Here is a 22,585-nt window from a genome sequence, read left to right as displayed (position 1 = left end):
TCAGTGATGGAGAATCCACCTCAGGATCCGTCTGCGTATCTGTTTGGTCCTCGCCCCGTAGACAATGGGATTCAGCAGGGGCGGCACCAGGAGGTAGACGTCCCCCATGACAACCTGAACCAGCGGAGCGAGGCCTTTCCCAAACCTGTGCACCACGGACAGTCCAATCAGTGGCATGTAGAAGGCCAGGACCACACAGAGGTGGGCCACGCAGGTGCTGAAAGCCTTGACACGCTCCTTCCTCGAGGATAGCTGCAAGACAGCCTTGATGATCATGAAGTAGGACAAGGCAATCAGTAGCGCGTCGAGCCCCATCACCAAGAGGATAGCAGTCAAGCCATAGACGACATTGACTGTGGTGCTGGTGCAGGCCAGGTTCATAACGTCCTGGTGCAAACAATAGGAGTGCGACAGGATGTTGGAGCCGCAGAACGATAGGCGAAGAATGAGCAAGGGCAAAGGGAGGAAGAACATCACACCCCTAGCCACAGCAGCCAGGCCTATCTTCACCATCACCGGACTGGTGAGGATGGTCGCGTGCTGCAGAGGGTGGCATATGGCCATGTACCGATCCCAGGCCATGGCCAGCAGGACGGTGGACTCGACAGCAGACAGGGAGTGGATGAGGAACATCTGGAGCAGGCAGGCGCCGAAGCTGATTTCCCTCCAGTCAAACCACAGGAGGGAGAGCATTCTGGGCACGGTGCAGGTGGACAGCGCCAGGTCGATGGAGGCCAGCATACACAGGAAGATGTACATGGGGGCTATGGAGGCTCAGCTCCATCTTTACAATGAACACCACCGCGCCGTTGCCTACAATGGCCACGAGGTACATGGAGCACAGAGGGAACGCCAGCCAGAAACGGGCAGCTTCCAGCCCGGGCGTGCCGGCCAAGACGAAGGAGGAAGGGCTGAGGTCGGTGTTGTTGGGAGAGGGCATGGTGCGCCGGCTGTGATGCTATTCCATGTTGTCTCCCCCCCCCTGCCAGGGACAGAGAAACAGTATTGTAATGAAGCACGTCTAGTGATACTGCGTCTGAAGGGATTACGGCAAGTAGGTGCCACTAACCCTGGGTGGTGGGTGAACCCCTCCTTCGGGGAGGCTGGCCCGCCAGCCTCGCCCCGTCCGCCCCAGGACCCACCCCCTGCACAGCCAGAGGATCCCCGAAGACCCCCCCACCCATGCGGCTGGAGGAGCCCCGAGGACTCTCCCCTGCGCCCTCCCCAGCTATGCCGGCCGCACCCTCCAATGCTGGCCCCAGTGCCGGGCTGAGCTACCGCCCCCCCCCCATGCCATCCAGGCCACTGGCCCCTGGGCTGGCCTGAGCCCCGGGCTGCCTCTGGCCACGTGTGGGCCTGAGTTCCAGAGTGAGCCCCTGCTGTCTTCAGGGTAGGGGGGAGTGCGGGCGGGGCCTCGGGGTGGAAATGGGTGGGGCTATGGCCTGGGTCGGGGGAGGCTTAGCCTGCCCTGGCCTTTGACACCCGCCGCCCAGTCCTCTAACAATAAATTAGCTTCCCAGTTCTGGTCAGCACGGCTTCCACCCTGAGCCCCGAGCCCCTCCCATCAGGGACCCACCACAGGCGTTACCTCCACTCCACTGTGGCTTCCCTTCCCCAGACACTGCCTGTGCCAATCACCCTCTCTCCCCTCTTGCAGCCCTATAGGCCCAGGTGTAGCCCAGCCCCTTTCAATTGGCTGGATTGGGCTCTGACACAGGGGAACTGGGCCCAGGTCTGATAACAGGGATCAGCTCCCCTGTGACAGGGACAGGCCTGACTCTTGGGTCCTTTGCTCCCTGAGTGAAAAGGAGCAGGGAGGTTGCAGCCCCACCTAATGTAATGGACACCCTAAAGGGGTCGTAGGATGACCAGATGTCCCGATTTTATAGAGACAGTCCTGATTTTTGGTCTTTTTCTTATATAGGCTCCTATTACCCCCCACCCCCTGTCCCAATTGTTCACATTTGCTGTCTGGTCACCCTAAGGGTAGGTAGCCCCATGGAGAGGGCTGCAGGGGAAAAAACACATGCGTTGCCCATTGCAGAATGTTTCAGTTGCTTCTCTGGCTTGGATGCCCTGGGGGACATTCCATTTGCCTCTGTCCTGCACCTCCAGGCACTACAGTCCATGCTGAGATTTTAAGGTGCCAATGTGTAATCTGTAGCACCTGCTCCGAGCAAGACCATTAGGAATGCTGCTTGGCTGCAGGGTAATATTACTTTTACTCCCTGTACCAGTGTGATGAAATGGGAATTTTCTGCAATACTTTTCTGACCCCTATGTGTGCCTCAGTTTGCCCTACATGTTGCATTGTTACCCAGTTGGGGAGGAAAGGGGTAAACAGTGAGGTGACAACATTTGCAAACAAGACAAAATTATTCAAGATAGTTAAATCCAAAGCAGACTGCAAAGAGCTACAAAGGGGAAACTCATAAAACTTGGTGACTGGGCAACAAACTGGCAGATGAAGTTTAATGTTGTTAAGTGCAAAGTAATGCACATTGGAAAACATAATCCCAACTATGCATATAAAATGATGGGGTCTAAATTAACTGCTATCACGCAAGAAAGAGACTGTGGACTCGTGGAGAGTTCTCTGAAAACATCTGCTCAATGTGCAGTGGCAGTCAAAAAAACTAACAGAATGTGAGCAATCATTAGGAAAGGGATAGACAATAAGACAGAAAATATCATATTGCCTCTGTATAAATCCATGTGTGACGGGGCGCGCTCACCACTCCAGCGCCTCCTCGTGGCCAATATGGGAATTAGCTCTGGTAGCCAGTGTGCCCTGCTCCGCCCATCACCTCTTCTGCTCCTGAACCCACATCCCTCCAAGGACCGCGATGTCCTCTTCAGTGACAGCCCTCCGGCCGTGCCACACTAGGTGCTCCCCCCCTCCCGGGGGAACGTCTCTGTAGTCCCTGTCCAGCCACTTCTCTCAGCGGTGACCACAGTCTACTGTTTGGCCCCTTCCCCAGTGGTGAGTGGGGGGACCCAGGCCCGCCCACTATGCCGGGTCCCAGCCTGTAGAAGGCGGCTGCTTGCGGCGACCCCTACGATTCTTCAGCAGGTTTTCCTGGGCCACTTCCCCACGTCCCCAGCACCCTCTTTGCCCTTGCCTCAGGGCCTCGGCCTGCAGAACCTTGCATCCCACCAGGAGCTGCCTTTAGCCTCCCGGGTCTCTGCCTGCCGCACTGCTCTGTCCAGGGTGTTTGCTACCTTTAGCCTGCAAAGCAGCCAGTCCTCCTCCCTCCTCAAGCTTCAGGGAGTCACTGAAGCTGCTCTGCTCTGCAGCTCTTCTTATATGGGCCAGCCCAGCCCTGATTGGCTGCTCCTCGCAGCCCCTCTCTGATTAGCTGCCTCCTATGCAGCCTCCCTAGGGCTCTATTAACCCCTTAGAGCCCAGTGTGGGGCAGGAGCCCCATCACACCATGGAATGCCCACACCTTGAATGGGGTCTAAATTAGCTATTAATACTCAAGGACGAGATCTTGGAGTCATTGTGGATAGTTCTCTGAAAACAGAGGAAAGGGATAGCTAATAAGAGAATATATCATAATGCTACTACAGGGGTCAGCAACCTTTCAGAAGTGCTGTGCCGAGTCATAACTTATTCACTCTAATTTAAGGTTTCACGTGCCAGTCATACATTTTAACCTTTTTAGAGGGTCTTTTTCTATAAGTCTATAATATATAACTAAACTATTGTGGTATGTAAAATAAATAATGTTTTTTAAATGTTTAAGAAGCTTCATTTAAAATTAAATTAAAATGCAGAGCCCTCTGGACCGGTGGCTAGGACCCCTGCAGTGTAAGTGCCACTGAAAATCAGCTCGTGTGCTGCGTTTGGCACGCGTGCCATAGGTTGCCTACCCCTGTGCTACTATATAAATCCATGGTACGCTCACACCTTAAATACTGAATGCAGTTCTGGTCACCCCATCTCAAAAAAGATATATTGGTATTGGAAAAGGTAGAAAAGTGCAACAAAAATGATTAGGGGTATTGAACAGCTTCCATATTAGGAGAGATTAAAAAGGTTTATAAAATCTTGACTGGTGTGGAGAAAGTTAATAAGGGAGTGTTATTTACCCCTTCACATAACACAAGAAACAGGGGTCACTCAATGAAGTTAATAGGCAGCAGGTTTAAAAGAAACATAAGGAAGTGCTTCCTCACAAAATGCACAGTCAACCTGTGGAACTCATTGCCAGAGGCTGTTGTGAAGGCCAAAAGTATAACAGAGTTCAAAAAAGAATTAGATAAGTTCCTGGAGGATAGGTCCATCAGTGGCTATTAGCCAAGAGGATCAGGGATGGAACTCTATGCTTTGCGTGTCCATCCTCTCTATTTGCCAGAAGCTGGGACTGGATGGCAGGGGATGGATCACTTGTTGATTGCCCTCTTCTGTTCATTCCCACTGAAGCATCTGGCTCCAGCCACTGCTGGAAGACAGGATATTGGGCTAGATGGACCATTGATTTGACCCAGTCTGGTCATTTTTATGTTCTTACTAAGGAGGACTGGCTGAAGCCGACCGCACATCAGTGGAGAATCTGAGACGACCCTGGCAAAGCCAGTCACCAGGGCATCTACACCTAGCAACCAACGACCCAGAGGGAGATGGATTTCCCCAGCTCTCAGCAGGGAGGCTGAGCGACAACCCGCAGCTCCAGAACAAAGGGTTGGAGAGGTCTGAAGTGGGGGGATAAGAGGTGGCTGCTGGATGGAACAACGAGATGGAGCTCTTCCCTGGGAATTGACGAACGAGCTCAGATTGAGAGAGAGACAGAACCTGAACATGGAGTTCACTACAGCTCGGTGGGGCTCTGGGGAACCAGAATGGAACTGAACTATACTTTACCCTCTGTGCTAGCTTAAGGACTTCCTAGGCTGTGTTCAGTTGACAAACCCGACTGCTTTAACAACGCTGCTTGCGTGTCACTGCGAATGCGTGGCCATGTGCATTAGTTCCTGAAGAGTGGACAAGTCTCTACCGGGAGCCTAGCTCAGCTGGACTCGCTGAACAGAGCTCACGGTGTGAAGCAGGAGGGCTGGAGCCCCAGAGGTTCAGTCGCGGGAGGTGGTGAGGCCGCGTGGAACCTACCCTGGAGGAAGAGTGAGACCCCTACGGGGTCTGGTGCACCAAGGGGTTCCTCCAAGAGACCATCCCAAAGCTGGGGGCGCAGCACTGATCCTGTGGGGCTGTGACAACCAGTAAGAGGGGTTGCAGAATATTAATACAATATTGTTTAGTAAATCAACAAATGTAATTAGAGAAAACTTGTGCTGAAATTTGTAGCAGAGAGAGAGCGAGAGAGAGAAAGATTATTTTTGGCTCACTCTCCCTTCTGTCGTATTGCTGGGGTTTTATTTCCTGGATCTGTAGTTTCTTGCCTGGGCTTAACGGGCTGCAGCTGTGTGATTGGCAGGTTTCCTCACTACATGCGCTGGGTGAATTACTGTACAAGTCCGTCTCCGCAGGGCCAGGCACAAAAGAGGGACGGACCACTGGCTGAGGTGCTACATGAGCCCTGATATCTCAGCACAGCTGAGACGGCCCTGAGCTGCATCTGGACCCTGGTCTCCCCCAGATTCGGTGGCGTTCCCGTCTGCAGTTTCTGTTCAGGCCCATCTCTAATGAAAGCGGATTGAGCACCGGTGGCTCTCCGGAGCCGATCCCTGGCTGGCTGCCGTCAATTGGAGGCATTCCATTGTCCTCAATGGGCTTTCTTGTGAATGCCAGAGAGGCCTCAGCTCACTTCCAAGCTCCATTGGACATAGGCCTTGAGACAGACACACACCAGTTCCATCTTCTCTCTTAGATATTTTTTAAACACTCTGAAGTTCTGAGCATGCCACGTCCCCGGCTCAGCCTTTCACTTGCCACCATCTTTAGCAACAGGGTCCCACTTTGTATTAATGCTCCTTTTGCAAATACATTACACAGGGTTAATGAATGATTAATGGATGTTTTGATAAATGATTAGCCAATTGTTATAGAGTCTGACGGGTCAATTTGTTGCTTATAACTATGGCTTAAAGCCTTTTATGATACCGTCTACCGATGTGCTTATAATAACCTATAACTCATACTACTTGTGTGTGTAACATGGCAATAGCTATTAATCATTTACTAACCCTTTATAAATGGGAGCTTAATATACGGCTGGCTAAAGATCTTCCTACTTCCTGCTGAACATTTCAATAACCCACTTGCATTAATGATTAGGTAAAAGGAACAAGCCGCCTGAATTATTAATAGCAACTAACAGAATCAGTTTCGCCTTCTAATCATTTTGAAATACAAGTAGCGCATGATCACATTGTGAGACTCCTATTGGACAAGTAGCCCCGGGCTTTTAAAACTTTGGAAGACAGGGTGACCGGTAGAGAAACAGGCGAAATGAGCAGGGGATCTTTCCAGTTCTTTGGACCTAGGGTGACCGATAGAAAGTGTGAAAAATTGAGACAGGGTGTGTGTGTGGGTGGGGGGGTTGTTGTTGGTGGTGGTAATAGGCGCCTATATAAAACAAAGCCCCGAATATTGGGACTGCCCCTATAAAACTGGGACATCTGGTCACCCTATTTGGACCACGTATATGCAGGGCAAGATTTTCAACCGTGACAAGTAATTTTGGGGACCCAAATTGAGACAGGTTAAAAGGGCTTAATTTTCTGATAGTGGGTGCTGAGAACGTTTTAAAAATCAGGTCCCGCTAAGGAATAGCAGATTCAGAATGGGTCCCTGTCTTTCAAAGCAATCAGTTTTATGTTTCTAACTTGAGTCTTCCAGCCAAAAGCCTCAGTAATCAACGACCTCAAGGGGAAAGCACACGCAAGCAGCACAACACCCCGACTTTGGCAAAGCGAGGTTTGATCCATGCAGCCGGATGATCACTGCAAGCAGCACCCCGAATTCTCTTGCAAACAGTGACCCTGACTTTCTAATTATGGAACCAGGCTCACTCTACGCCTCTGACTCACCAGAATGAACCGAGCAAGGAGGATTTCTGCACCGTCCAAGAGAAGTCATGCACAGCTCTCGCTGGCCTGCCTGCAGCACCTAGGACTTGTCAGGGAGGGCGGCGTATCTTATGCCTTCTGGAAAGCCCACTGGGGTCACAGCGTTAGCATTGAGACGTCTCAGATGAGTTCTAAACAGAAACGGGTGCTCGAGGCAACTGCCGGCTAGTCACTTTATATTAACCCTTCTTTGTCCTGACTCCTGGGTCAGCTCTTCGGCTAATATAAACGAGCACAGCTGACCACTGGTCTGGTATCTATATCTCCTGGTCAATTTGTGACTGGGCTGCAGAAACGTCTGCTCTGTCCAGCAGGGAAAGAGTTAATTCCTTGCTCACCCTCCCTCCCTCCCATCCAGAAGCAGGTGGTGGAAGGCTGGTAGATCCCTTAGGGGCTCTTGATTCAGCACCAGGAGGCTAAGGAATTAGGTGCTATTAGCGTTTATAAAGCTGCCTGTTGGTGAGAGAGAGACTGAGAGCCTTGCTAGCAGGACTGGTAACTGAGGAACCTGAGAGCTGGCACCCATATTTAGTAGGGGCCTGCCCGGGCCTGGTTCTGGCCTGCAAGTATCCTTGCTTACCCCTAGTGCCCTCTGCACAAGGGCCAGGCTGCTCCTACACCAAAGGGACTGCTTCCTCCTAGCATCCCCTTGCCAGGAGGTGGGCATCCCACGATGTGAGCCTGAGAGATGCTGGGCAAACCTATCTCCCAGTAAAGTCTGTCTGGGTGTCCTTGACTTTCTTGTAGTATTTAGTTAGTTCCCAGATAAATCAGATTGGCATTGTGAGACCTAAAACGGACTTCATTCCAGGGCCAGGTTCAGAGACCCTTTTACACACTGACTCCCATATTACTCTGTGAGTAGCCCGGTTGATGTCAGTGGGACCATTCATGGAGGAAGGTGCTACCAAGTTTTCTCTTTCACCTTTTCAGGTTCATGGAGGATTTCTCCACACCATTCTTTTCCTGGTTTATTCCAGCCAGAGTGGGCAATGGAGCATGATCTAAGAGCGGCCAGACTCTGAATTGGTCTGATCTCCCCAGTGGGATCGGCAAGTGCTCGGTATCAGGCAGGAGAAGGCCCATTACAAGCAAAACTGCTTCTGACTCACTTTTGGCTTCATCCTGGTTCCATAGAAGTCCATGGCAACTTTCCCACTGACTTGCACAGAACAGGATCAAGTGCTTAATTCCATGACATCCTGTTTACTGGCGTGGCGATGGAGAAGATTGTTCTTCACATTGCAAGGAACGCAAACCCCGTTCTAGTCTCTCCGTGGGGATCACTAAAGGCTGGCTTGGCAGCGTCAGGGAATATTTATACTGCACACTGACACTGTCCAGTTGGATGAGTTTGCTCTTAAAAACGAAGCATTCTCTAGGAAAGCAGCCCACGATGGACGGGGAACGCTGGCTTTCAGAGACGCTGAGCTGTTAGGGTTAATTTAGAACCCAGACGTTTGCAGCCGTTCACGTGATCCCTTCCAGTGTTACTTTACTTTGCAAGGGCCAACCCTGAGTTTCAACTGCCATTGGGCTGCCTTTTCTTTGCCCTTTCTTGGGTTCTTCTGCAGCTCCTCACGCTTCACCAATTTAATGTTGTGCCATCTGCAAAGGTTACCACCTCAGTTCCCGCCCGCCCTTTGCCAGACCATCAATAACGATATGGAACATCAGCCCAGGTACTGAATCTTGGCCCACCCCCGGCTGTCAGCCTGGTGCGATGTTGAAAATTGACCGTTTCTTCCCATTCCTACGTTAGATTCACTGCAACTGAGTCCTTCCTCTTCTCAGCCACTAGGGGCACTACCGGCACCCAGAATCCAAATCAAGAGCCAAGTGGTGAATGCATGATGTACACTGGATTCATAGCTCCCAAGGCCAGAAGGGAGCCTGGTGATCATCTAGTCTGACTGCCTGTCTAGCACAGGCCAGAGACCTGCCCCACAATAACTCCTAATTCCTCATTTCTAGAAAATCATCCTGCCTTGATTTACCAATTGCCTGTGATGGAGAATCCTCTCCGAGCTTTGGTAAATTGTCCCAATGGTTAATTACGCTGACTGTTAAAAACGTACCCCTTTTCTCCAGTCTGAATATTAATACTAATACACCTCTACCCCGATAGAACGCGACCAGATATAACATGAATTCGGATATAATGTGGTAAAGCAGCGGGGAGCCCTGGGGCCTTTAAAGCGCCGCCCGAGCCCCACTGCTTTACCGCGGTATATCCGAATTCGTGTGGAGCCCTGGGCCCTTTAAATCCCTGCCCGGGCAGAGGCTCTGGCCGCTGCGGGGAGTGCCAGACCCCTTAAAGTGCTGCCCGAGCCCGGCTGCCAGAGCTCCGGTGGTGATTTAAAGGACCCAGGGCTCCCCGCAGCGGCCGGAGCTCTGGGCCCTTTAAATCACCATCGGGGAAGCCGGTCCAGTCCGACCCGGTGTACCGGCTTTTGCCGGTTCGCCGTACCAGACTGTACCCAATATAATGCGGTCTCACCTATAAGACGGTGAGATTTTTTGGCTCCCGAGGACCGTGTTCTATCGGGGTAGAGGTGTACTTGCTCTGACCTGGAGGCCAGTACTACCCTAGCATAACCCCAGCTTTTACAAGCATACAGAAAAATGACGTCACCATCTCTCATAACACTTTAAATACGTAAATCTCCTTTAGTGTAGGTACGATGTTGTCAAACACATATCGATTATGTGCAGTGCAGAACAGAACAACATGCGAAACAAGCCAGTGAGGCACATTGAAAGCGACAACAGAGGCAGCAGCACTGCTATGTATAGCACCATAGAGGTGCATGGGGCTTTACAGACACAATTAAAGATCGGGGCCGAACTTTTTGAAGACGCCTAGTGACCTTTGGGTGCTTGACTTGAGACACTTTGAAGGGGCAGATTTTCAGAAAGTGCTTAGCAACCCCTCTCTGAAAATCAGCCCCCTTTGAGTGCCACCAGTTGAGCCCCCAGTAATTGGAGCACCCAGAATCACCAGGCGCTTTTGGAAAGCTTGTTCACAGCCCCTGCTCTAGAGATTGTGGTGCCCTACGCAGCCCCCCAGGTGTCCCAGGCCTATGCAGGGGGTGGGGCGTGTCCCAGGCTTCCGCGGGGGTGGGGGGATGCACCCAAGGGCTTTGGGAGACAGGAGCAGCCAGTGCAGGAAGGCAGCAGGGGTCACACACCCCACACCTCCGCACTCACGGGGTGGCGGAAAGTGGAGCAACCCAGCCCCAGCCTGTTCCGCTCTGCTCAAAGAAGGGTTAATATAAAGTGACTAGCCGGCAGTTGCCTCGAGCACCCGTTTCTGTTTAGAACTCATCTGAGACGTCTCAATGCTAACGCTGTGACCCCAGTGGGCTTTCCAGAAGGCATAAGATACGCCGCCCTCCCTGACAAGTCCTAGGTGCTGCAGGCAGGCCAGCGAGAGCTGTGCATGACTTCTCTTGGACGGTGCAGAAATCCTCCTTGCTCGGTTCATTCTGGTGAGTCAGAGGCGTAGAGTGAGCCTGGTTCCATAATTAGAAAGTCAGGGTCACTGTTTGCAAGAGAATTCGGGGTGCTGCTTGCAGTGATCATCCGGCTGCATGGATCAAACCTCGCTTTGCCAAAGTCGGGGTGTTGTGCTGCTTGCGTGTGCTTTCCCCTTGAGGTCGTTGATTACTGAGGCTTTTGGCTGGAAGACTCAAGTTAGAAACATAAAACTGATTGCTTTGAAAGACAGGGACCCATTCTGAATCTGCTATTCCTTAGCGGGACCTGATTTTTAAAACGTTCTCAGCACCCACTATCAGAAAATTAAGCCCTTTTAACCTGTCTCAATTTGGGTCCCCAAAATTACTTGTCACGGTTGAAAATCTTGCCCTGCATATACGTGGTCCAAATAGGGTGACCAGATGTCCCAGTTTTATAGGGGCAGTCCCAATATTCGGGGCTTTGTTTTATATAGGCGCCTATTACCACCACCAACAACAACCCCCCCACCCACACACACACCCTGTCTCAATTTTTCACACTTTCTATCGGTCACCCTAGGTCCAAAGAACTGGAAAGATCCCCTGCTCATTTCGCCTGTTTCTCTACCGGTCACCCTGTCTTCCAAAGTTTTAAAAGCCCGGGGCTACTTGTCCAATAGGAGTCTCACAATGTGATCATGCGCTACTTGTATTTCAAAATGATTAGAAGGCGAAACTGATTCTGTTAGTTGCTATTAATAATTCAGGCGGCTTGTTCCTTTTACCTAATCATTAATGCAAGTGGGTTATTGAAATGTTCAGCAGGAAGTAGGAAGATCTTTAGCCAGCCGTATATTAAGCTCCCATTTATAAAGGGTTAGTAAATGATTAATAGCTATTGCCATGTTACACACACAAGTAGTATGAGTTATAGGTTATTATAAGCACATCGGTAGACGGTATCATAAAAGGCTTTAAGCCATAGTTATAAGCAACAAATTGACCCGTCAGACTCTATAACAATTGGCTAATCATTTATCAAAACATCCATTAATCATTCATTAACCCTGTGTAATGTATTTGCAAAAGGAGCATTAATACAAAGTGGGACCCTGTTGCTAAAGATGGTGGCAAGTGAAAGGCTGAGCCGGGGACGTGGCATGCTCAGAACTTCAGAGTGTTTAAAAAATATCTAAGAGAGAAGATGGAACTGGTGTGTGTCTGTCTCAAGGCCTATGTCCAATGGAGCTTGGAAGTGAGCTGAGGCCTCTCTGGCATTCACAAGAAAGCCCATTGAGGACAATGGAATGCCTCCAATTGACGGCAGCCAGCCAGGGATCGGCTCCGGAGAGCCACCGGTGCTCAATCCGCTTTCATTAGAGATGGGCCTGAACAGAAACTGCAGACGGGAACGCCACCGAATCTGGGGGAGACCAGGGTCCAGATGCAGCTCAGGGCCGTCTCAGCTGTGCTGAGATATCAGGGCTCATGTAGCACCTCAGCCAGTGGTCCGTCCCTCTTTTGTGCCTGGCCCTGCGGAGACGGACTTGTACAGTAATTCACCCAGCGCATGTAGTGAGGAAACCTGCCAATCACACAGCTGCAGCCCGTTAAGCCCAGGCAAGAAACTACAGATCCAGGAAATAAAACCCCAGCAATACGACAGAAGGGAGAGTGAGCCAAAAATAATCTTTCTCTCTCTCGCTCTCTCTCTGCTACAAATTTCAGCACAAGTTTTCTCTAATTACATTTGTTGATTTACTAAACAATATTGTATTAATATTCTGCAACCCCTCTTACTGGTTGTCACAGCCCCACAGGATCAGTGCTGCGCCCCCAGCTTTGGGATGGTCTCTTGGAGGAACCCCTTGGTGCACCAGACCCCGTAGGGGTCTCACTCTTCCTCCAGGGTAGGTTCCACGCGGCCTCACCACCTCCCGCGACTGAACCTCTGGGGCTCCAGCCCTCCTGCTTCACACCGTGAGCTCTGTTCAGCGAGTCCAGCTGAGCTAGGCTCCCGGTAGAGACTTGTCCACTCTTCAGGAACTAATGCACATGGCCACGCATTCGCAGTGACACGCAAGCAGCGTTGTTAAAGCAGTCGGGTTTGTCAACTGAACACAGCCTAGGAAGTCCTTAAGCTAGCACAGAGGGTAAAGTATAGTTCAGTTCCATTCTGGTTCCCCAGAGCCCCACCGAGCTGTAGTGAACTCCATGTTCAGGTTCTGTCTCTCTCTCAATCTGAGCTCGTTCGTCAATTCCCAGGGAAGAGCTCCATCTCGTTGTTCCATCCAGCAGCCACCTCTTATCCCCCCACTTCAGACCTCTCCAACCCTTTGTTCTGGAGCTGCGGGTTGTCGCTCAGCCTCCCTGCTGAGAGCTGGGGAAATCCATCTCCCTCTGGGTCGTTGGTTGCTAGGTGTAGATGCCCTGGTGACTGGCTTTGCCAGGGTCGTCTCAGATTCTCCACTGATGTGCGGTCGGCTTCAGCCAGTCCTCCTTAGTAAGAACATAAAAATGACCAGACTGGGTCAAATCAATGGTCCATCTAGCCCAATATCCTGTCTTCCAGCAGTGGCTGGAGCCAGATGCTTCAGTGGGAATGAACAGAAGAGGGCAATCAACAAGTGATCCATCCCCTGCCATCCAGTCCCAGCTTCTGGCAAATAGAGAGGATGGACACGCAAAGCATAGAGTTCCATCCCTGATCCTCTTGGCTAATAGCCACTGATGGACCTATCCTCCAGGAACTTATCTAATTCTTTTTTGAACTCTGTTATACTTTTGGCCTTCACAACAGCCTCTGGCAATGAGTTCCACAGGTTGACTGTGCATTTTGTGAGGAAGCACTTCCTTATGTTTCTTTTAAACCTGCTGCCTATTAACTTCATTGAGTGACCCCTGTTTCTTGTGTTATGTGAAGGGGTAAATAACACTCCCTTATTAACTTTCTCCACACCAGTCAAGATTTTATAAACCTTTTTAATCTCTCCTAATATGGAAGCTGTTCAATACCCCTAATCATTTTTGTTGCACTTTTCTACCTTTTCCAATACCAATATATCTTTTTTGAGATGGGGTGACCAGAACTGCATTCAGTATTTAAGGTGTGAGCGTACCATGGATTTATATAGTAGCACAGGGGTAGGCAACCTATGGCACGCGTGCCAAACGCAGCACACGAGCTGATTTTCAGTGGCACTTACACTGCAGGGGTCCTAGCCACCGGTCCAGAGGGCTCTGCATTTTAATTTAATTTTAAATGAAGCTTCTTAAACATTTAAAAAACATTATTTATTTTACATACCACAATAGTTTAGTTATATATTATAGACTTATAGAAAAAGACCCTCTAAAAAGGTTAAAATGTATGACTGGCACGTGAAACCTTAAATTAGAGTGAATAAGTTATGACTCGGCACAGCACTTCTGAAAGGTTGCTGACCCCTGTAGTAGCATTATGATATATTCTCTTATTAGCTATCCCTTTCCTCTGTTTTCAGAGAACTATCCACAATGACTCCAAGATCTCGTCCTTGAGTATTAATAGCTAATTTAGACCCCATTCAAGGTGTGGGCATTCCATGGTGTGATGGGGCTCCTGCCCCACACTGGGCTCTAAGGGGTTAATAGAGCCCTAGGGAGGCTGCATAGGAGGCAGCTAATCAGAGAGGGGCTGCGAGGAGCAGCCAATCAGGGCTGGGCTGGCCCATATAAGAAGAGCTGCAGAGCAGAGCAGCTTCAGTGACTCCCTGAAGCTTGAGGAGGGAGGAGGACTGGCTGCTTTGCAGGCTAAAGGTAGCAAACACCCTGGACAGAGCAGTGCGGCAGGCAGAGACCCGGGAGGCTAAAGGCAGCTCCTGGTGGGATGCAAGGTTCTGCAGGCCGAGGCCCTGAGGCAAGGGCAAAGAGGGTGCTGGGGACGTGGGGAAGTGGCCCAGGAAAACCTGCTGAAGAATCGTAGGGGTCGCCGCAAGCAGCCGCCTTCTACAGGCTGGGACCCGGCATAGTGGGCGGGCCTGGGTCCCCCCACTCACCACTGGGGAAGGGGCCAAACAGTAGACTGTGGTCACCGCTGAGAGAAGTGGCTGGACAGGGACTACAGAGACGTTCCCCCGGGAGGGGGGGAGCACCTAGTGTGGCACGGCCGGAGGGCTGTCACTGAAGAGGACATCGCGGTCCTTGGAGGGATGTGGGTTCAGGAGCAGAAGAGGTGATGGGCGGAGCAGGGCACACTGGCTACCAGAGCTAATTCCCATATTGGCCACGAGGAGGCGCTGGAGTGGTGAGCGCGCCCCGTCACACATGGATTTATACAGAGGCAATATGATATTTTCTGTCTTATTGTCTATCCCTTTCCTAATGATTGCTCACATTCTGTTAGTTTTTTTGACTGCCACTGCACATTGAGCAGATGTTTTCAGAGAACTCTCCACGAGTCCACAGTCTCTTTCTTGCGTGATAGCAGTTAATTTAGACCCCATCATTTTATATGCATAGTTGGGATTATGTTTTCCAATGTGCATTACTTTGCACTTAACAACATTAAACTTCATCTGCCAGTTTGTTGCCCAGTCACCAAGTTTTATGAGTTTCCCCTTTGTAGCTCTTTGCAGTCTGCTTTGGATTTAACTATCTTGAATAATTTTGTCTTGTTTGCAAATGTTGTCACCTCACTGTTTACCCCTTTCCTCCCCAACTGGGTAACAATGCAACATGTAGGGCAAACTGAGGCACACATAGGGGTCAGAAAAGTATTGCAGAAAATTCCCATTTCATCACACTGGTACAGGGAGTAAAAGTAATATTACCCTGCAGCCAAGCAGCATTCCTAATGGTCTTGCTCGGAGCAGGTGCTACAGATTACACATTGGCACCTTAAAATCTCAGCATGGACTGTAGTGCCTGGAGGTGCAGGACAGAGGCAAATGGAATGTCCCCCAGGGCATCCAAGCCAGAGAAGCAACTGAAACATTCTGCAATGGGCAACGCATGTGTTTTTTCCCCTGCAGCCCTCTCCATGGGGCTACCTACCCTTAGGGTGACCAGACAGCAAATGTGAACAATTGGGACAGGGGGTGGGGGGTAATAGGAGCCTATATAAGAAAAAGACCAAAAATCAGGACTGTCTCTATAAAATCGGGACATCTGGTCATCCTACGACCCCTTTAGGGTGTCCATTACATTAGGTGGGGCTGCAACCTCCCTGCTCCTTTTCACTCAGGGAGCAAAGGACCCAAGAGTCAGGCCTGTCCCTGTCACAGGGGAGCTGATCCCTGTTATCAGACCTGGGCCCAGTTCCCCTGTGTCAGAGCCCAATCCAGCCAATTGAAAGGGGCTGGGCTACACCTGGGCCTATAGGGCTGCAAGAGGGGAGAGAGGGTGATTGGCACAGGCAGTGTCTGGGGAAGGGAAGCCACAGTGGAGTGGAGGTAACGCCTGTGGTGGGTCCCTGATGGGAGGGGCTCGGGGCTCAGGGTGGAAGCCGTGCTGACCAGAACTGGGAAGCTAATTTATTGTTAGAGGACTGGGCGGCGGGTGTCAAAGGCCAGGGCAGGCTAAGCCTCCCCCGACCCAGGCCATAGCCCCACCCATTTCCACCCCGAGGCCCCGCCCGCACTCCCCCCTACCCTGAAGACAGCAGGGGCTCACTCTGGAACTCAGGCCCACACGTGGCCAGAGGCAGCCCGGGGCTCAGGCCAGCCCAGGGGCCAGTGGCCTGGATGGCATGGGGGGGGGGCGGTAGCTCAGCCCGGCACTGGGGCCAGCATTGGAGGGTGCGGCCGGCATAGCTGGGGAGGGCGCAGGGGAGAGTCCTCGGGGCTCCTCCAGCCGCATGGGTGGGGGGGTCTTCGGGGATCCTCTGGCTGTGCAGGGGGTGGGTCCTGGGGCGGACGGGGCGAGGCTGGCGGGCCAGCCTCCCCGAAGGAGGGGTTCACCCACCACCCAGGGTTAGTGGCACCTACTTGCCGTAATCCCTTCAGACGCAGTATCACTAGACGTGCTTCATTACAATACTGTTTCTCTGTCCCTGGCAGGGGGGGGGAGACAACATGGAATAGCATCACAGCCGGCGCACCATGCCCTCTCCCAACAACACCGACCTCAGCCCTTCCTCCTTCGTCTTGGCCGGCACGCCCGGGCTGGAAGCTGCCCGTTTCTGGCTGGCGTTCCCTCTGTGCTCCATGTACCTCGTGGCCATTGTAGGCAACGGCGCGGTGGTGTTCATTGTAAAGATGGAGCTGAGCCTCCATAGCCCCCATGTACATCTTCCTGTGTATGCTGGCCTCCATCGACCTGGCGCTGTCCACCTGCACCGTGCCCAGAATGCTCTCCCTCCTGTGGTTTGACTGGAGGGAAATCAGCTTCGGCGCCTGCCTGCTCCAGATGTTCCTCATCCACTCCCTGTCTGCTGTCGAGTCCACCGTCCTGCTGGCCATGGCCTGGGATCGGTACATGGCCATATGCCACCCTCTGCAGCACGCGACCATCCTCACCAGTCCGGTGATGGTGAAGATAGGCCTGGCTGCTGTGGCTAGGGGTGTGATGTTCTTCCTCCCTTTGCCCTTGCTCATTCTTCGCCTATCGTTCTGCGGCTCCAACATCCTGTCGCACTCCTATTGTTTGCACCAGGACGTTATGAACCTGGCCTGCACCAGCACCACAGTCAATGTCGTCTATGGCTTGACTGCTATCCTCTTGGTGATGGGGCTCGACGCGCTACTGATTGCCTTGTCCTACTTCATGATCATCAAGGCTGTCTTGCAGCTATCCTCGAGGAAGGAGCGTGTCAAGGCTTTCAGCACCTGCGTGGCCCACCTCTGTGTGGTCCTGGCCTTCTACATGCCACTGATTGGACTGTCCGTGGTGCACAGGTTTGGGAAAGGCCTCGCTCCGCTGGTTCAGGTTGTCATGGGGGACGTCTACCTCCTGGTGCCGCCCCTGCTGAATCCCATTGTCTACGGGGCGAGGACCAAACAGATACGCAGACGGATCCTGAGGTGGATTCTCCATCACTGACCATTTTTAAATCAAGATGCGATGTTTTTCTAAAAGACCTGCTCTGGGAATAATTCTGGGGCAGTTCCCTGGCCTGTGCTACACAGGAGGTCAGACTAGATGATCACAATGGTCCCTTCTGGCCTTAGAATCCATGAATCTATAACTTAAGATTGATAACGAAGGAGCCACTCAGAGACTTGCCTCCACTTTGTCTTCTGTATCCACCTGTCTTCTCTTGTCTTACACTGAGATTGGAAGCTCTCTGGAATGGGGACTGTCGTTTTGTTCTGTGTTTGTACAGCGCCTAGCACAACAGCTGGTCCGTGACTGGGGCCCCCAGGCACTGCTACAACACAAATAACACAAAGAATGAACCTAACCTGAGAGCACACATTCATTCTGAAAAACTGTGGTGATGGGAACCAACACAGGGACCTGGATAGAGAGGTGTGACGTTATCTGATTAAAATATGACCATGTAGATCATTGTTGCAACCACTGTTATATATTTGCAACAACTCTTGTACAAACTGTGGCATGTAAGATGTCTATGAAACGGTTATGAATTGCTGGTTATGATTATGCTATCTGTGTGCATGTATATATTTTGTGTTTGAAGGTATGAGTATTGGCTCTGTACCTGGATTTCAAATGTTTGCTCCTGGGGTAACACCCACAAGGTAGTTAACCAGCACATCTTGGAGGGACTATTCAAATGGAGAATCCCATCAAAAGGACACTTAACTCACAATGGACCATGGGAGATGCCTATCTACAGATAATGGACTTTCCTGCTGTGACTAAGCAAAACTATGCATGGACATGTGACTTGCCGGTGTGATTCCAAACCCCATCTTGTCACCTGTGATTTTCCACTAGCTGTGCTGGGGGCTTTGTTTGAAACAGTGGGTTTTCCGGCACATGGCAGAAGCTATAAAAGGACCTGGAAACACCTCCATTTTCCCTCTTTCCTGTTCAAGCCTCTGGACTATGGACTTACACTAATGGAAGCCTTCTAACCAAGGGACTGAGGTCCTTCCAATGATTTGGAAGCAACCAGAGATATATCCAGCCAGCAGTTTATTCCATCACTGCTACAAGCCTGAACCAAGAACTTTGCAATTACTGTGTGTATTTGATTCCTTTAACGAATTTTAATTCTCACCTTTCTTTCTTTTTATGAATAAACCTTTAGATTTTAGATACTAAAGAATTGGCATCAGCGTGATTTTTGGGAAAGATCTAAGTTATATATTGACCTGGGTATGTGGCTGGTCATTTGAGAACAGAAGAATCTTTTATTTAAAGAGATTGGTTTTAAAGAACCACTCATCTCTAAGTCTAGTGTTTTTGGTGGTAATTCAAGGACTGGAATGCCTAAGGAAACTGCTTTTATGACTTCTTGTTAGCCAGTGTGGTGAAACGGAAGTTTATTTTTGTTGCTGGTTTGGTATATCCTATGGGGGATTAGCCATCAGTCTTGGGGTGTATCTGCCCTACTTCTCAGCAGTTTGTCCTGAATTTGGCATTCTCGGTTGTGGTCCACAGAGGCACGGTTACAAGAGATTGCCCTATGGGGAGATCTGGATGGCTCAGACACTTGTTAAGTAGCTGTAGACCCTCCCCTGTTCCCATTATACTAACAAACCCTATCCCAGGCTAACAAACAGGCCTATATACTAACACAAGTACAGTACTGTCTGTCTACACATACATGTATCTACAGATACTGCAAGAGTACAGCTTATTTAGGCAGGAGAGACAGTTCTTTCAGGGGCCATCTATCACTAATGCATAGGCGAAGATAGGCTAACGCATCCACCAAGATTTTCAAAAGCACCTAGGTTCATAGATTCATAGATTCTAGGACTGGAAGGGACCTCGAGAGGTCATCGAGTCCAGTCCCCTGCCCTCATGGCAGGACCAAATACTGTCTAGACCATCCCGATAGACATTTATCTAACCTACTCTTAAATATCTCCAGAGATGGAGATTCCACAACCTCCCTAGGCAATTTATTCCAGTGTTTAACCACCCTGACAGTTAGGAACTTTTTCCTAATGTCCAACCTAGACCTCCCTTGCTGCAGTTTAAACCCATTGCTTCTTGTTCTAGCCTTAGAGGCTAAGGTGAACACGTTTTCTCCCTCCTCCTTATGACACCCTTTTAGATACCTGAAAACTGCTATCATGTCCCCTCTCAGTCTTCTCTTTTCCAAACTAAACAAACCCAATTCTTTCAGCCTTCCTTCATAGGTCATGTTCTCAAGACCTTTAATCATTCTTGTTGCTCTTCTCTGGACCCTCTCCAATTTCTCCACATATTTCTTGAAATGCGGTGTCCAGAACTGGACACAATACTCCAGTTGAGGCCTAACCAGCGCAGAGTAGAGCGGAAGAATGACTTCTCGTGTCTTGCTCACAACACACCTGTTAATGCATCCCAGAATCGTGTTTGCTTTTTTTGCAACAGCATCACACTTTTGACTCATATTTAGCTTGTGGTCCACTATAACCCCTAGATCCCTTTCTGCCGTACTCCTTCCTAGACAGTCTCTTCCCATTCTGTATGTGTGAAACTGATTTTTCCTTCCTAAATGGAGCACTTTGCATTTGTCTTTGTTAAACTTTATCCTGTTTACATCAGACCATTTCTCCAATTTGTCTGACTGAGCTCTAAGTGCCTTTCAATGGGATTTTTGTTCCTAAGTCGCTTGAGCACTTTTGGAAATCCCAGCCTATGTGTTTCATTAAAAAAATATATCTCAGAATGTCCCGCTGGGGCGAGGAATGGAAAAGGCACAATAAGGGACAGATGCCAGTCACATCGCCTTATGCACTGCTGGGAGGTGCTCAGATGCTGCAGGATAGACATGGCACAAGAGCTTAGAATGGAATAGAATGTTATGATCCAATGAATACAGCTGTATAATGTACTCAGCTTTATATGTTTTACGTATTTCATTTCTCTTTTACCTCTTTGTTCAATAAAAACGTTGAAGCAAAAGGAGAAAGACACAATATCTCTTTACGTCTTGTCCAGAACTATTGCGTTGAAATTTGCTATTAAAAAACTGAGGTCCTATCCTGAGAGGAGGCCATATTTTGGTGACCAGAGACATAAGTCTACACACGTCTTTAATCGGTTTGTAATGGACTTCGGGATCCTTCCGGATGACAGGTGCCATATAAGTGGTAACCACAATAATTCCCGTGTCCTGGGTCTCAGGAAGCGAGGGAGAGGCAGAGAGGCAAAGCATGTTTATCTGCAACATGCACTGGATCAGAATGAAATTCCCAGCGGATTGAGCCATGCCCTGGTGGGCGGTTCGGAAAGCTGATAAATAACCCAACGCAGTAAGCCTGACAGATGGCAAACCCAGGCAGTACGCAGCACCCACTGAGTTTTCCTATCTGATGAAGCAAGGAGAATTCTCGGCGTCCGTTACTGGCAGACCCTGGTGAGTTTGGACAATGCTGGCTGAAATGTCCTTAAACTGAGCTTGATTGTTTTGAGACACATATTCTGCCAGCTCTACTCGTGTTGAGTTTAGAAAACTACCCGTCTCCCGCAAGATGATGGGTGTCCTCGGACATGCTGAACACCCTTAGCTCCCCTTGACTTCAGTAGGAGATGGGGTTTGACAGCTGCTGGCAGAATTGATCTCTTAGCATAGACAGGGTTTACAGGGCTGAGCACAGGAGACTTCTCAAAGTGCCGGAAGAAGATACTCAGAGCCTGTCTTCATAAGGGAACTGAGATGTGGTGAGTGCCTGTTAGTATTGGTAGGTGTATTTAAGGACTAGTCATTCATTTATTTATTTTGCCATTTAGTAATGTGTGCTTGGCCAACGTATATTCTTGTTGACTGCACATAAGCAATCAGAGGAGCAACTTCTTCCAGTTGCATCCAAGATAACGATCCACTCAAGACAACGATTCACAGATTTATAGAGTTTAAGGCCAGAAGGGCCATTAGGTCATCTAGTCCAGTCGTTTTCAAGCTGTGGGTTGCAACCAGTACTGGGTCAGGGAATGTAAGGCACTGCGTCACAGCGTCTCTGGTCAGCACCAACGATGGGGCTGATAAAAGTCCCGTCGGCAGTGCTTCCCGGCTAAGGCAGGCTAGTCCCTTCCTGTTCTGACACCGCGCTGCGCCCCAGAAGTGGCCAGCAGCGGGTCCGGCTACTAGGCGGGGGGGCAACAGAGCTCTGCACTCTGCCCTCGCCATGAGCACCAGCTCCACACTTCCATTGCCCCAACTCCGAGCCCCAGTCCCCTGCCCCAGCCCTGAGCCACCCCCAAACCCAGAGCCCCCTCATGCACCCCAAACTCCACATCCCCGGCCCCACCCCAGAGCCAGCATCCCCAGCCCAGAGCCCTGACCCGCTCCCTCACCTCAATCCCATGCCCCATCCTGAGCTCCCTCCCACACTCTTAACCCCTCATTCCCGATCCCATCCCACAGCCCTCACCCCCACTGCTCTCACCCCAGCACCCCAACCCTCTGCCCCAGCCCTGAGCCCCTCCCACACCCCAAACCCCTCATACCCCATTGGGTCGTGGGCATCAACAATTTTCTTCAACTCGGTTGACAGAAAAAAAGTTTGAAAACCACTGATCTAGTCTGACCTCTTGTATATCACAGGCTGCAGAATTTCTCCCAGTTACCCCCGTATTGAGCCCAATGACTTGTGTTTGACTAATGCAAAACATGTGTTCCTCTAAAGCATATCTTCCAGGAAGGCATCCAGTCTTGGTTTGGAGATAGCAGGAGAATCCACCACCTCCCTTGGGAGTTTGTTCCACTGGTTAAGCACCTTCGCTGTTAATAATGTGTGCCTCATTTCCAAATTTAATTTGTCTGGCTTCAGTTTCCAGCCACTTGTTCTTGTTATACTTTTCCCTGCTAGATTAAAGAGCCCGTTTGTAGCTGGTATTTTGCCATGTGAAGGTGCTTCTCCACTGTCATCAAGTCAGCTCTGTCTCCCTTTGGATAAGCTAAGCAGGTTCAGCTCTTGAAGTTTCTGTCTAGCATTTTCTCCAACCCTTCAATCATTTTTGTGGCTCTTTTCTGCACCCTCTCCAATTTT

At 50.3% G+C, this 22,585-nt stretch overlaps 2 protein-coding genes across 2 annotated transcripts; one reads left to right on the top strand and one right to left on the bottom strand.

Annotated features, from left to right (window-relative positions):
• LOC128830196 (olfactory receptor 51E2-like) lies at positions 1–940 on the bottom strand. Its single transcript, XM_054015983.1, is given in 2 exon segments — positions 1–765; positions 767–940. Coding segments are annotated over 2 exon segments (939 nt in total).
• Positions 941–16,570: 15,630 nt separating this feature from the next.
• Positions 16,571–17,510, top strand: LOC128830201 (olfactory receptor 51E2-like). The gene is given in 2 exon segments (XM_054015987.1): positions 16,571–16,744; positions 16,746–17,510. Coding segments are annotated over 2 exon segments (939 nt in total).
• Positions 17,511–22,585: the final 5,075 nt, after the last annotated feature.

The sequence above is a fragment of the Malaclemys terrapin genome, chromosome 1, assembly GCF_027887155.1.
Source record: "Malaclemys terrapin pileata isolate rMalTer1 chromosome 1, rMalTer1.hap1, whole genome shotgun sequence".
Taxonomy (NCBI): Eukaryota; Metazoa; Chordata; order Testudines; family Emydidae; genus Malaclemys; species Malaclemys terrapin.
Note: the sequence above shows the minus strand (reverse complement) of the source record. Positions and strands in the feature narration are given on the sequence as shown.